This window comes from Seriola lalandi, unplaced genomic scaffold (genome assembly GCF_002814215.2).
Source record: "Seriola lalandi dorsalis isolate HSWRI2012SDOR001 ecotype SW California unplaced genomic scaffold, Sedor1 jcf7180002054901, whole genome shotgun sequence".
Taxonomy (NCBI): Eukaryota; Metazoa; Chordata; class Actinopteri; order Carangiformes; family Carangidae; genus Seriola; species Seriola lalandi.
This window is the reverse complement of record NW_019525453.1, coordinates 792,244-808,478: the sequence shown is the minus strand read 5'-3', so window position 1 is coordinate 808,478 and position 16,235 is coordinate 792,244. Positions and strand designations below refer to the sequence as shown.

Genomic DNA, 16,235 nt, shown 5'->3' with positions numbered 1-16,235 from the left:
AGGAGACTGACTGTACATAAACTAGACAGTTGGGAATAAAGTAGACAGTGAAGAAAGTCTATAATGTGTCCTCTGTTCTCTGACACGTTTCAGACATTTTTTTGTACACAAATTATTTCTATCTGCTACATTATGCATGCAAATGACAAAGTATTCACAGCCTAGGTTATTGAAATAAAGCCTCTCAAACAGGTTCCTAAAAGACAACTTAGGGAAAAACACAAACCCTGATCACTATTTTAAGTTCATACATCCTTATCAGTCATAGAGTACATCAGTATCTCCTCTACTTACTCAAACACAAACCCATTGCCAGGAAGCACTACTATTCCTTTGCCAAGGAAGTATACCAGTGCAAATTCAATGTATAAATCCTTGAGAATAGTAGTGTTTAAGTAAAACATGAAATAAATACCCAATTAAGACTGAAAACCTCTTGAGTGTGGTAGAAAAACCCTCTTTACAGATGCATTCAGCTGAGTTTCTGGTAGAGTAACCGCTCAGGTTTAGAAGTAGTTTAAATATTTATTCGACTGCACACCGTCCCCACTTTTGGACCTGCATAGTGTGGAGCTGCACACTCCTGAAAACGTCTGATGGGTTCTCTGGCTTTATGTAATAAACTGAGACTGGCACTTGTAAAAGCTTTTTAACGTTGTTGGCATTCTCCCCTAAAACCAATTGGGCACAGCCAGGACAAGCAAACTAATTACCGTGTGGCTTGGGCCCTATGGCATTAATGAGAAATTGTAACAGAGCTAACAACCCATTTTACAAGCGCCCCAGTTAGGTTTATTTGAAAGTTGTGCCAACAACGCTGAACTAAAAAGGTGCCTGTCCAAATTACATTCATTCTTCAGTGTTCAAGTGTCACTTTCCCCATCGAGTTCTGGTTACAGGGGGACTTTGTGGAGATGAGAATTGTGTGTGTGATGTAATGAACGGTAATAGGTCTACAACCTTTCAAATACTATGTAGCCTTAAACTAACCAGCTGGGACTATCACCACTGGTAATAATAATAATAGTGGGAATAATAAAAGCAAAATGTGTCTTGCTCAAGGTCAATGGCTGGGCGGATGTGCATATGTGAGCTTGATGGTTTTCCCCTCTCAGTTATACCCTCATATACAGTATACTGTGTATTTCATTGATGTGAAGCAGCAAATACTGTATCACCTAAATGCAGAAGTTGAGTTATGTACCTGCAGTTCCAGTCCTACCTGCACCACCTATTGGCAGAAAAGCAGCAGTAGTTTGAAATTTCATATCTAGATGTGCACAATCTACAGGCAAGGAAAATCATAGTTTATGCACTCTTTATACTTAAAAAAAAACAAGTAAACAAGTTTTCTCTGCAGTTTCTTTTTTTTTCTAGAGTTGGGTACATGCTTCAAATTATAGATTTTATTTGAGCATGAAGTTTCATTCTTGATCTTGGAAAGAGTAAATGCAATACTAAGTCAAGGTCCACTTAGCAGCATTACTTAGAACTTACAACTGCATCTCAAGGTCTTCATCAGTGGACGCGTCGTTCAGCTGTCAAAGATATGACTTCACTCTGGCATGTAAATGAGCCATCACCATGACAACTGAGCAGTCAATGTCATCCACTGATATATATACTACTGTACGTTGCTGCCTTGAATGTATCTCCTCCATGATAACAGATGATTTGAATTATTAATAACACACATATTGTATGTCTTTTATGTATGAGACAGCTGTCTTCACCACAGACAGTGACAATCATCAATTTGCCACCAATATAGCTGGGTTAACCTACAGGCACCCTGGGACGGAAGGGGACTGCTGGCTCTCAGTCCCTTTGCCATATTCCCAGTGCAGTGTGAACAGTTTTTTCTGTTGTTCCCAGATTTACTGTGTGACAGTTTAACTCATTAATGTAGGAATATGCAACACATGTACAAAACTGGCACAATTTGTCTCGAAACTTTTGGCACATGGACTTTTATCAAGACAGGGCCTCAATATTAGGTAAAGAAGCAGGATCCACTTTAAGGCCCTTATCATTTTAGCTGATATTGCCAAACAAAGTTTCAGTTACATTTTGGGGCCCTGGGGTTCTGAAGACCCAGGTCGGCTGCCTGCTGTGCCCGGTTCCAGTCTAATCCAGCACTGGCCATACTACTACTGTGTATTGGATCTGCCAGGGCTGCAGTCCACCACTAGGCTTCCCCTCGGCCTATCGTTGCTCTTCAGCATGCTGACGACGAGACCCGGAAGCATCGAGCTGCCTGCTTTGTTTTGTTTTGGTTGGAGTTGTGTAAGAGAGCGACAGGCGGAGGTCCGTCCGGGAGAGAGCCGCTCATCAGATGGGGAGAGCCAAACCGGGGATGGAAGATGACGGACCGATAGCTGACGCCTGTAAAATGCCGAGTTTTATCAGCAGTTTCGAGGAGGGGAGGGTGAAATTGTCCCGCAACCTCCCGACAGAAACTTCCCTCACGGACGGTAAAGTTGAGCGGCAGGTCAGAGATTTAAACCGACGTGTCACCAGATCAAACTCTCGGTTATCACTCGACGGAGGAGAGAGGGACTCGGAGGAGAGGAGCAGCGAGGAGGAGAAGGATGCGGAGGGCAATAACAACAACAACTGCAACGGCGGAGGAGAGAGGAGGAGGGCGAGCGCTGTCGAGATTTTGAGGAGGAATTTCGGGGTGTCAAAGTCTCCCTCTCTCCGTTTGAACACAAGCGGTCGGATGCAGTGCGGCGCCGAGCTTGAAAACCATCTAGGAAACGTTAACAACGACGTTACGAACGGCCATGGAAGTGAGTGTGGCGACTGTAAAAAGTCGGACCGAGAAACGGGCGAAGCTGCGACGAAAAACGAGCCAACCTCGAGCGAGTTAACGACTTCGGATGCACATGTAGTTCAGTGCCATCATATATGTGCCAGTGACAACAACACAGTAAGTTTAGACGAGTCTTTTAGTGTCAAAGAACACGTCTACTGCACTGTTTACTGCATCGCCAACGACAGTCATCAAAAAGACGCTGATATCACAAACCGCTACGATGAGACGGTCACGTCTGACGCACCAGAAATGGACTTGGAGACAGGACAGGAAGGAGGTTCGAGTCCCGAACCGGCATTGTATACTCTGGAAGACCTGGTGGATCCGTTCGGGGATATCTCCCATCAGCTGTACAGGGCGCAGGCCGGTGCAGAGAGTGCGATACAGAGTTGCCGGGTGTGCCTGGAAGACAAAACCATCGCACCTCTGCCCTGCTGCAGGAAGGCCGTGTGTGACGAGTGTCTGAAGCTCTACGTCAGCTCTCAGGTTGGTGGGGGGCTGGGGGAGGCAGGGATCGCAGGGTCACTCAGCAGCTGGTTTAAGTGTACTTCAGCATCAATAACACACACAAGCTATCTTCTCCGTCACTTTTAATGTTATGGCAGCTTACCTGCCCCACTGCAGGGGCATTGTTAAAAATTCTGGGAACTGTGGAAAAATACTCTGATTCATCCTCAACGACCTGACCCCACATGTTTCAAATATTTCATAAAAATATCTGGATTAGGGCTCTAAAGGGGCTCTCCATTGTTAATTAGGATAAAGTTTTATGTAATTATTACGAAAGTGTCAAAGCTCAACATCTGCAGGTCTCCTTATCTTGTGATAACTATTTTTCTGTGAATCTGGGTCACTGACACATTCTGCACTAAAACTGGGACTTGGGAAGGATTTATTTTCACAATAGCAGACTTTGTGCATTGTTGGGCTTATTCAGCAGAACTTCCTCGTCTAACGCTCACCTATTTTAGTAAGATTCCACCCTCAGATACAGTATTTGTATTCTGATGTGCATAGTGCAATGTAATGGTTGAAGTCAGTCAAAACAAAGTCCTAATGAGGACACAGCATGTCTCACTGAGGCACTTAGGAGGGTTTTTGTACAAAGTACTTCTCCCTGTATGACATTTGAATATTTATGCAAAAATAAAGAGTCTAGTCAGAGATCTTATTCATTGATCCTGATGGTGATTTACACTGATTCATCAAGAACATGAATAATTGATAGATGAAACATTTACTTCCATTAATCTACAGTGTAGCTGCCATGGAAATAGGGACTGCCTCCTACAAAGGCTAAAGTGTCTCATGATGGATTTTTTTTTTCTTTAAGTGCCTTGTTCGTGAGCTGGTGCCAGTCAGTAACCTTCAAAATATAACTCCAGCCTTGATAAAGCCTTTGTTGGCGTCTGTTATTATAAAGTTTACACGTTGGGGATACATAACAATCTTAGGACATTGCTACTGGAGCGATAATCTGCTTAAATCTGATGAAACAGTTTTTATCAGTTCTATAGACTACTTTGTATCTGTAATTATCTTTCTTTGATAACAAGGCATGAATAATCATAAACACAGACACACGCTGACTCTTTGATAATCTCACTGAGAATGAGATAAGGGTCATGTAAACTATCCTGTGAGGGTGGATTTTCTTTCTGTTAATCTACTGCACTCTTAGTTAAGAACACATGCTTGGTGTTAACCCTCAATAGGTACAGTGAGCGTTAAGTCAGAGAGATCACAGTATATGAACTTAAAAAGGACCCTGGGAGGGGATTTTGTACCTTTCTTCAGGGCACGTGGGCAGTCAGGGTAGATGGATGCAGTAGGAGGCTGGTTTGCACTGGTTTGGTTCTAATCATGTGCCAGGGATTAAACCAGCAACTTACTTGTTATATATCAGCCTCTTTAGATTAAGGCAGTATTGTTGGACTTATTTTTAGATTTATAAACAGGGATATAGTAGCTGTGGATCTTGCCCGTTTGAAGTGACAAACCTCACTCTACCATAACATACCAGCCTTTTTTGTCAGACATTATGTACCAAATATATTGTTATGATTAGGATTATTAACTGGCATGTTTTTGATCAAATCATAATTTTACTGTAAAGATGACAACACCACAATGTGCACCAACCTCAGACATGCCAAACTATAATGTCACTGCATACTGACACTAAGTGGTACTAGCTTTGGCTCTGGCTGAGCTAACAGTCACCACAGCCTTGTGCACATTTTAAGCTCAATTGTTTTACTGTTTGCATCATGTGTATGTCTTTATGCTGAGTTATGTTTCACCCCATTACAGTGAAAATGCAGAACAAAGTAACCCACATTTTAAACACTCTACACTTAGTGACGTGTGTGTGTGTGTGTGTGTGTGTGTGTGTGTGTGTGTGTGTGTGTGTGTGTGTGTGTGTGTGTGTGCGTGTGTACGTGTACGTGAGAGACAGAAAGTGGCAGCAGTCCAAACCTGCTCAACCAGTCTGGCAGGGGTTAGTGTTGTGGCAACAATCCTAACACATCAGCTCTCATGCCTGCAGAGGATACATTTTCATAATCATGTAATAGGTTTTTAGTCTGTGTGTGGGTGGATGGATGGATGGGTGTGTGTGTGCATGTGTGGGTGTGTGTGCACGTGCTTTAGGGGATATTAGGTGTAACACTGTCAGAGGCCTATGCTATTGTTCTTTCCTTTCTGTCTGCCGTCATTTCACACGCTCTCTCACAGTCACACACACATACACACACACACACACACACACACACACTGACAAAATACCTTATCATGTGTCAGCACAACAGGTCTCACTGGCTTTGATGGACTGAAAGTGTGGAGAGAGAGAATAAGACAGAAAGAAAATATGAAATGAGGAAGAGAAAGAGAGAGGGAACTGGAGAGGAGGAGATGCCCTGGGAGGAAAAAAGATGCGAGAGAATGAGAAGAGGAAGTTCAGTGTTTCTCTAGTCTTACCTTTGATGCTTACTATATCACAGTTAGATGAGATCTGAACACACACTTGTATTGTTTTGGTGTTTTACTGAACTCAGAAAATGTGTCTTCTTCCCTAACAAAGTATTACTAACTTATGTGACACTATAAAACATACAGTGACTTGAGTACCCTAAATTAATGTTTTATTTTTAGATTATGAAATAGTGCACACTAAACTGAGAGCATCACTACTCCGCTGTGTGCAGGTATAAAGATGGCCCTGAAGGTGTAAATCATTGTCTCAAAATGTAGTTCAGTGTTTAGTTTGTGCAAACCTCTTAACATTGTTCAATTTAATCTATCTTTGAGAAGTGTGTTTTCCCCATCGTTTCTGTCAGTGTCTGTGATTTTAAATTTAGTGTGTGACTGAATGACCTGACTGTGTAATTAGTGTGTGGATAAGGTCCACTTGCTGTAACTGACTGCCAGGCACTTGGTTTGGATTAAAGTGTGTGTGTGTGTGTGTGTGTGTGTGTGTGTGTGTGTGTGTGTGTGTGTGTGTGTGTGTGTGTGTGTGTGTCTTGATACATATTAACTTCCACTCTCTCCACTGCCTCCTTCAGTCTTCCACTCAGCTACCTATCCCTTCCTCTATTCTGTGGTAAATTATTAACCATTTCCCATCAGTGATGTGAATATATTCCATATGTAGATTTGATAGTTGTAGTCCATCGCTTTAACAGAGAGACCCACCATAAAAACACACTATGCAGCAGTGTTGCTTGAAGCACACAGATTCCAAATGTGACATTTAGTTGATATTCAATCGTTAGTTCACATACAAATTGTTGTTGTGACTTTCCTGCTGGTCTTGCACAATACTATCAATCTCCTGTCTGTCATGTTTCCCAGGTGCGAGTGGCCAAACCTTACATCAGCTGTCCGATCACAGAGTGCAGTGGCAACCTGGAGGAGGGAGTGGTGATTTCCCATTTGGCCAATGAGGATGTGGCAAAATATCGTTACTTTTTGGAGCTGAATCAGCTGGATTCGAGCACCAAGCCCTGCCCCCAGTGCAGTCAGTTCACCTCTCTGAAGAAGCACAACCCCAACCACTCCGAGCACAAGTACAAGGTAAGATGACAGTTAGAATACACATGCCCCCAGCTGCTGCACGGAGAACATAAGAAAGATATTAAATATTTTACAGCAATATTCAGTGAAATACGTGAAATTAAATTCCACATATTGCTGATATATACCATCTACTAAAGTAATAAAAAGTAATCTGAGCATTGATCTACTGTCTCCTGTCCCTACTGTAGATCCAGTGTAGCAATTGCCAGTTTGTGTGGTGCTTTAAATGCCATGCGCCCTGGCACAATGGCCTCAAATGTCGCGACTACAGAAAAGGAGACAAGCTGCTACGAACATGGGCAAGTGTCATTGAACATGGACAAAGAAACGCCCAGAAATGTCCACAGTGCAAGGTAAGAACTGGGGATAGTAGAGAGGATACAAACTGTAAAGCATCTTAGTGTGTGTGAGGAATGCCGGCTGCGGCTGCAGTGTAAGGTGGGTGTGGGTAAATGGAAAGGGAGTTGACTGATGGAGCATGGAATCAATGTAGAAGAATAAATCAATGAAGGTAAAGAAGCATTAAAGCAGGGATGGATGATGGATGGGGAGCTATAGAGAACTAGAGGGACGCACAGATTTAAAGTGCATGTGTTACAGCAGATCAGAGACGCATAGACGGTGAACATATTGAAAAAAATAATGATGTCTCTGCTAGAGCAAAACCATATCTGGTGGACTCTCGCAGTCATCAAACCAGGCTGGTCTTATCTCTCAGTCTCATTACAACCAAGTTAGTCTACACAGTATCTAATTTGACTGTCAGAAGATGACTAAAGGAAGACGTAAATTAAGCTAATTACCGGTATATGGGAAATGTTTGCTCACAGCAGCAAATGCTCACCATCTGTGTTTGTCACACTGCTGCTCCATGTCTCTGAATTTCTGCTCTGCTCTGGGAGCAGGGTGACTGTGAAGCTAACAAATTGGTGTCATGCTGTGTTTAGCTGGAAAAGAAGCTGAGAGCAGCTGAACTTAATGCCTAGTTTATAGGAAGACTGCTCACTGCTACAGCAGCCAGAAGTGAAGATCCATTAACTGCACTGCTGCATGCACATTGCTGTGCCATTCAACGGATGCTGAACCACATTCTTATAGATTTTGGTGTGAAAATAAGAGAAACCTCTGCCAGTATTGCTTTTAAATGTGAGTAACATTGGGGAATTGTATGTCTTTCAGAATAAACTGAGCTGACTCGACTTGGTCATTATAAGGATGTATTCCAATTGGATGACAGGCTTTTGAGATAATGCACACAGCTCTTTGTCAGTGCAATGAATATAGAATGTGGTGGCTGAAAACTGTTAAATGTTTCTGTCTATCTTCCCTGTTTTTGCCTCTTCCTGTTTTTAGATCCATATTCAGCGTACAGAGGGATGTGACCATATGACTTGTACACAGTGTAACACAAACTTCTGCTACCGCTGTGGAGAACGCTATCGACACCTAAGGTTAGTGTATTTTTTTTTTTCTGCAGCTGTCGTTTTTCCCGCAGCTCTGACTTCATCTTTCACCATCTTTGTTGGCAGGTTTTTTGGGGACCATACATCCAACCTCAGCGTGTTTGGCTGCAAGTATCGCTATCTGCCTGATAAACCTCATCTTAGACGGCTCATTAGAGGCTCTGTCTGTGGTATGTTGATGTGTATGAATATGTGGCGGGGGGAAAGAGAATCCTGAATCTGGACCTGATGAGCTTTTTAATTCCGATTGATTGAGGATTGTTTTTTCCCAGCATGATGTCCAAAAAATAGAGATTTACACTAATATAGCTTCTGTGTCTTCTGTTGTTTTATTGGAGTAGTTGAGGGTTTTAACAAAGCACCAGATTCAGTGTAGCTGATGCAGTTGATGCGGCAATAACCCAGTGTTGATGATAAACAGCTTTTTTTCCCAGTGTATGTACCTTCTCTCAAACTGCTTTATATACTGTAATTCTGTTCTCCATGACTCAAAATGAACCGGTGAGAACACTTTGCACTTAGCAGGGGATTATAATTGTGAATTAGAGTGAGAGTGAGTAATACTGATATAAATTGCAGTGGAGTAGTTTTTTTTCTCTCTTCATGTGTTAGATAACAACAGTCTGCTGCTTGTTACTACTAATGCTAGCAGCTCTGTGAGGTTAAGGTACAGCAGGGCTTTCAGCTGAATGCTAACAGCATTGTGCTAATACATTCACAATGACAATGTTAACAGGCTGATAGAATTTTTAACATGTTTAAGTTTAGCATGTTAGCATGCTGACATCTGCTAATTTGCAGAAAACACAAAGTACAGCTGAGGCTGGTGGGAATGAAGGTAGCTAGTCATTAATACCTTCATTCTGCACCAAAGTGGTGGACTGGCTACCCATAGAGCCACAACTCTGGAAAGGCTCTGCAAAATGCAACATGTTGTATCTTATCACTGTGACACGAGGGAATGCATTTATATCTGACTGAACTTGCAGATGCCACTGAGAAAAGCTTTCTAATGAAGTGTGAAAGCATCACATATCAGATTATGTTAGCCGTAATTATCCATTCACACTTATTCACTAGTAAGCCTCCAGGAAGTTGAACTCCTCTGATAGATCTGTTTGACTCTGCTCTCCATGACAGCTACAGCTCGTTATATCAGCAGGGAGCCTGTCGGACTGGGAGCTAATTTGTCCCTTAACAAGAACCGTTTACTCATTACAGCTCTCATCACTGTTCTCATGCCATGGCCTGTTAGCGCCACAGATTTTGCATTTAATATGAAACATTTAACTGTAGATGGAGCTGATCATTTTCACTGAAATCTGTTCTGCATTAAGTAACTTGCATAACTCCACACTGGCGTCTGAACACCTTAACATTTCTGCAGGGATGCATTGAAGTTTTATTTACAATGTAACAAAACAAACCATTAAATTTGAACAATGTAATTTCCATCCCATCTGAAAGAGCAGTTATTCATTATGGATGATTCTTGTTCTCCTCGCTCTCCGTTTCTCTCTGCAGCCACTAAGGTGCTGATAGCTCCAGTGGTCATTCTACTGGTCGTGGTGCTTGGAGCTCTTGCACTGGTGATAGGTAACATAATTACACACATGAACACACATGCACATTAATCAGGGTGAAGCTCCAGAGGAGAAATGTAAACAGATAACAGCTAAATGGTTTGGCTCTATTACGGATACTTTCTTCCACACAGCAAAACAGCTCCACTGCCAATGACATTATGGGCATCTCTGAGTTTCATGTGAAAGACAAGGAAACTGTTCCTGATTTTTTTTTAAAAATGCAAAGTTGTAGATACAGATTTTCACTCTCTGGATGACTGACTTTTACTTCCTGGAACTACATTTACTAGTATCATCATCCAACTGCAGACTCTCTGAGCTGCCTGTCAGACAGTATTGTGAACTATTGATGCCTCAGCTGAACTATAATTAGAGTTAATCTCTTTCCCGTGTCTGTATGTCTGACAGATGATCCGCTGCAGGCTAACATGCCGTGATGGCAGATTCATATTTATTTCCATCATGAATAGAATCAGCGCCTCCAATCCTTTCTTTTTCAGCTCAATTAATTTCACATATGCCAATTCTGTTCACAGTGTACTGTAAAATGGAATAATCAAATCAAATCCATGTGGAAATGTCATGAGATATTACTCAATCAGTATCATCAGAAACAATTATTTTTGCTTTAATGCATACCTCTCCCACTTTGTTGTGTCTTTATCTCAACAAACACCTTCCTTGTCTGCAGGTTTGGTAGTTTTCCCGGTCTACTATGTGTGTAAGAGGAAGAAGAAGCAGCGCACTCAGGGCTCTGGACGGTGGATCTGACACCTGCCCTGCACTACATCAAGACCACGCTCACACAGCTTGAATCGACAACACCCACATATCCTCAGGGACAGACATGCCAGCCTGAGTCATCGCAAAAGTGTGAGAGGAACATCAGAAAATGAACCTGACTTGGATATTCAAGCTGAAACAGACATAAAACCCCTTCTGAATCCTGGAGGAACTGCTGTTTTGTACAGTGCTGCTCACATAATGGATAGTAAGTGTTTGAATCCCTTAAAATGTAACAAACTTTCATAACTGTTAGGACTTTCCTACTGATCAACCCTTGTCCCACACACATTACAGAAAGTTTCAGCAGTGCACATTTGCGGACGGAGTCAGTTTCGTTTACACCCGCACTTGTGAGAATACATTAAAAGAAGAAGCTGGGAGCCCGTTGCTGATATTTTACAAATTATAGATTTTGTAGACGAGAGGATTTGATAATGTTGATTACCAGAAAAATGTTACAAGGAACGCTCACTGGAGGAATTCACAGGTGAACAACGCGGAAATACGAGGAAATAATATCGTCCTTAATTGTAAAAGTTGCTTGCGCTGCAGGTAGCGAGGAAAAGATGTAAGATGGAAGCTGAATTCGGAACAAGCCATGGTGGAGAAATGAGTTCTCACTGATGCAACAACAACTGGACATTGACTTTGTTCTTCTTCCTCTGTTGGAAATGCAGTTTTCATCGGATATTGACAATTTCCATTGCAATTTGTGTTTCTGACAAGCGCACACTGTGGAAAATAAAAGGACTAAACTTGAAGGATGATACTACTCAGACACTGCTATTCTTGGCTACCCTGAATAATACTGACTCTGCCTGATCTCAAGTTCTTGCTATAAGGCTTGAAGGTGACTGAAAGTGACCTCTGAATGAAATATTGGAAAACACAGATAGAATTTTAGTGAGCCTCCATTGTTTCTGTTGTGGTTTTCCATCAACTCCTCTTTCTATCTGTCTCTGTCTTCCTCACTCTCCTTTCACCCCTCCTCACTGCCTGGCTGGATGGTGGCTCACACACACACACACACACACACACACACACACACATACACATGCACCCTCCCTGGCTGGCAGCTCTTCTCTGCTGTGCCCACATACTCTATGCCAGTATCTGCATCATCAAAAAAAAAAAGAAAGTCTGCTGTATGGTAATTGTGCCAAAACAAAACGCTGAATGTGGCAGGACAGACAGTTGACCCTGCTCCTTTGTTGTTGTTTTTTTTTGTTTTTTAGGGGTTGCCTTTTGCGGAGGTTTAGGTGGTGATGCTGTCAGTGTATTGTGGAGTCTGCACAAGGTCACACAGGTTGTTGGCATAATTATGCAAAAGACGTTTGGAAACCGTTCAGAAGTGCTTATGCAAAGGCTAAGACTTAAAATGACTGAACATACTGTTGCAAATGGTCCCAGCAGATAAACAGAAGGTTTGACTTTGCTTTTTGAGGTAGTGTGGATGGCGGTTTGCCAAAAAGGTAAACAGGATGCTAGATTTTTAAAATATGAGTATAGACGCTAGATCAGGTTGCTGTGCACTGAATATATGATAAATTACGCAGATGTAAGTTATAAGGTGATCAGGTTTTCAAGCTTTTCAAGAATTGATATGAAAATGTTTGGTATTGTTTCAGTTTTTTTTGCAGTGAAAGGAGGATTTCTGTCTGTCAGAGTTTGCATAGTGGTTTTTAACATAAACACATACACACACCCTCTTAACTCATTCACACTGGCATATACGAAAGCACACACGTGGGGTGCTGCCAGGAAACAGGAGATTTTCAAGATTTTTAAAGTTCGTCACCTGGCAGCAGCCAGCTCGCTGTCCTTCACTTATCCCTCTTTTCTCCTCCCTGCTGTCATTCCTCAATTTTTGTGTTACTGCTTCTTTTTTTTTTTTTTTTTACCCCTATGATCTCTCACTTTTCTAACATCTCTTGTCCATGCTGTCCTCTGAGGTGTAACTGGATTTACATCCCTCTGACCTCAGCTGTGAGTGGAGGTGACAGTTACAGTACAAAAAAGGCTCAGTTGGGAAAACAGGGGGTGCACACCCACTGGAGCTGTAGCTGCTGTTCACCCACAAAAAGCAATCCAAACTGGATGCTTTTGAGCCTCTGATATGTGAAAAAATAACTCAGAGCTACCAGTGGTGCACGCTGCGGTCAAGTACACCTGTCACAGATTTTTATTGTGTGTTTTTTTCCCACCACTTCATGGAGCGAGCAACCTGTTTTTGATATGTTGCTCTTTCATGAGAGGCTTACGAAGGAGAGACTGTAGGAAAACAAGAAGAGGAGGAAAAGCACAATACGTCTGCACATAAGGGATGTTACAGCACAGTGAGAAAAAGATATGGAATGATACAACAATGAAAGGTTGAGGGGGAAACTATAGTTTGTTTTTATAAGTGCATTTTCAAATCCGTAGTGGTTACCAGTGGAATATAACCTGATTGTTACAGCACGTTTCATCACTGAATCTTCACTAAATCCAGGATTTAAGGCATGAAGGAAAAGCAGCGTTGATGTTCATGCATGTGGGACATTTTTACAGAGCAATGCCATTAGCTTGGCTTTATCCCAGGGATCTGAAACATTTTTCTACATCTGGGATTTAATTTAAAAAAAAAAAACAACTGTCAAGTGCAGTCAAACTGTACAGACAAAGTTCCTAAAGGACACACAGAATATATTGTTACACACTGATTTCAGCAGCCATAAGAGGTCCTGAATCTGGGTTTAAATGCACTCTCAGGGAGTCTGTTTTCTGTTCACTGTACCCAGAGCTCTTCATCTACATGAGCTGTGCCACAGAAATCGCTGAACAGCACTGCAGATTCAAAATGCTTCCTGATAGGTTCCCCTAGAGCTGCTTAGCAACCATATTTAATTCCAGGAAATAAAGGACACTCGAGTGTCAAAAGAGATCCAAATATCTCAGTGTTGCAAACACTGTCTGTGTTTCCCAGCCTCCCTCAGCTGCGTTGTGAACCCTCTGTGGAGATCAGGGGTTGAAGCTGGGAAGAAAAAATGTGTGTTAGTGAGTCAGCACTGGGAAATTGAATGTGTAAGTTATGCGCCAAACACAAAATACTGAAACCATTGTTGACTTGCAATGTTTTATCGTATACATGTTTAATCTAACTGCTCGGCTAGTACTACACTGACATATTAAATTTCTCCTTTTTTTTTTTTTTTGATTGACATAAGACTGACTGACAGAGTATGATGGATATTTGTATTTTAACTTGTCATCAGCACAAAGAAATGTATCAGCAGAGTGAACTGAAAATGTATTCACTAGGGGCTGTTTTTGTTCGTGATATGAACGCATATTTGAAACAGTTTCCACAATATATTACCAAAAAAGCTGCCCCGTAGTGTATAATGTATCACTGCTGAAATGACTGATCTATTGATTATTGTCAAAAAATAACATATGGCATCTTTGATAATTGATTAATCATACACATAATTTATCAGGTAACTAACATTTGTTCAGATGAGGCAAGGAGCTTCTTAGAAGCGAGAGTTTATAGTCAGATTTATTTGGCAATTTGGCTGTCAGACAGTCTTTGCAAATATGAATTGCTTCCATCTGTCTAGCTACAGGACAAACGTAAATGAATAAGGTTTTCTAAAAGGTTGGTATTTGTCACAGATATCCACCCAAATCTGATTCCTCACCCTTTTATTCATGTGATGCAATGTAAATATTCCATGTCAAAATGCCATCACTGCTGTGTTTTATTATTGTATTACTACATATTACTGAATTCATCACTGATATTTATCAAAACCCTAGACAACTCTTTGGTTCAAGCTTTATATGCACAAAAAAGATCTATATTAATTCAGTCAGTGACATGAGAGTTGTTTTAGCCAGTGATTTTCTTTTGCTGTGGTGTATTGGCTGGCTGATGCCCCTGGCCTTTTAGTTTGTGTAACAGTCCCAGTGATACTGGCTTAAAATATGCAATGGTGCCTTCACAGCCACTATAGATCAGGGTTTGCCAGCCTGTGGTTCAAGCCCCCTGTGTGACTCCAAAGATTACAAATGGGGGTAAAATATATCACAGCCTCGCCAAGGTGCGGATGTCTTAGAAGCGCTCAAGCAAAGATAACATAGAACTCCTCATGTAAGAGAAAAGTACATGGAATGACAGTTGAATATAGCTGTGGGTCTGTTACCCCAGTGTCCAGTACAGTCATGCCTTTGTTTTTAGTAGAAATTAATAAATTAAACCAAACATCTAAATATTTACAGGTACCACAATTCAGTGTGTCAGCTACATCCCAGATACTATATTAGATACAATATTTTTGCAAAAGTGATACTGTCACGTTATTCTGGCTCATGCTAACCTCACTCATGTGATTCTGTAGATTAAAATGAGGAAACAGTAGCACAGTGGTCCCTGTTTCCAACATTAGATGACTTTCATAAGGCTGGTGTGGAACTTACAGGAGGAAGGTGTTTATACCAAAAAGATGTGTCAACTGCAGCAAATCAAATGTATTGTTAGGGATGATACATATAGGTTACTTTCAACTCAGGAGGTCTGTGGATATTCAGTTTGCAGTACAGTGTATTATCTGTAACATCAGAAAGGGTTTTCCTTATCTAAACATATACTTGCTGGGAAAACAGCAGTATATTTATTATGTATACACCACTTTGTTTTCAATGGTATTTCTATTCAAAGAAATCTTAAGTCTTTTACTTGATTCGAGTGCTCCTTATTTGCCAACAATCCAGGAACACACTCTTCCGCCTGCTGCCACTGTTTAAAATGTCTGCTGATATTATCATTGCTCACTTAGCCACAAACACTGTTTTCATCTGAGGATCTGATGGAGAATAAATTCAACTGGGTCAAATGCCAAAACGTCATGGTTTGACTTATTTGATATTAATATATGACACCACTACCTTTCCGTTGACACTCTTTTTTCTCTGATTTATCTAATACTTTTTGAAGTACTGACTCTGTGACATTCTGTATAAATGTCTGTTGGTGTGTTACAGCAACATCAACCTCTTTTTTATCTGCTTACACAGTGGTGACTACTGTTTGATGTCAGCAGGGGTCATGAGAGTGCCACAGCAACCCAGTCCCCATAACCTTGGTTTTTACATTGAACAATGCAAATGCAGCATATTACAAACATAGTCAGTGTAACTAAAATATATCACCACAATAATTAAGATTACATGGAGGATTATTTAATATAAAAAATAACAATTGAATAACAAATCAGTAATTAAAATATTGCTAACTGAAATCCTTTCTTTCCTTCCTTTCTTATTGAACTATATTATTATTATTATTATTATTATTGTTATCATCATTATCATTATCATTAATAATAGTAGTAGTAGTAGTAGTAGTTGTAGCAGTAGTGTTAAGGATATTACGTTTAAAAGGCAACATTCAGACAGCCTAGTGAAATGTTCGCTGCCCAATTTCTTTGCTTGATAATTATGATACGATTTAAGTGCAATTTT

The 16,235-nt window shown here is 41.0% G+C and overlaps 1 protein-coding gene across 2 annotated transcripts; it reads left to right on the top strand.

Moving 5' to 3' along the window:
- Positions 1-2,274: 2,274 nt before the first annotated feature.
- rnf217 (ring finger protein 217) lies at positions 2,275-15,615 on the top strand. Of its 2 annotated transcripts, XM_023430216.2 has the most exons (7): positions 2,275-3,304; positions 6,671-6,892; positions 7,084-7,248; positions 8,249-8,346; positions 8,425-8,528; positions 9,883-9,954; positions 10,636-15,615. In XM_023430216.2, the coding sequence occupies exons 1-7, from the start codon at positions 2,336-2,338 to the stop codon at positions 10,713-10,715; spliced, it is 1,710 nt and encodes a 569-aa protein (XP_023285984.1). In that variant the 5' UTR covers positions 2,275-2,335; the 3' UTR covers positions 10,716-15,615. The 2 variants fall into 2 exon arrangements, with proteins under 2 accessions (XP_023285984.1, XP_087036500.1); XM_087180374.1 differs by lacking the exon at positions 9,883-9,954 and having other exon boundaries at positions 2,277-3,304.
- The last annotated feature ends 620 nt before the right edge of the window (positions 15,616-16,235 follow it).

Coding starts and splice junctions, on each gene's coding strand:
- rnf217 (XM_023430216.2), top strand. CDS start 2,336: ATGGGGAGAGCCAAACCGGGGATGGAAGATGACGGACCGATAGCTGAC. Junction 8,347..8,424: donor GAACGCTATCGACACCTAAG/GTTAGTGTATTT, acceptor CTTTGTTGGCAG/GTTTTTTGGGGACCATACAT. Junction 9,955..10,635: donor AGCTCTTGCACTGGTGATAG/GTAACATAATTA, acceptor CCTTGTCTGCAG/GTTTGGTAGTTTTCCCGGTC.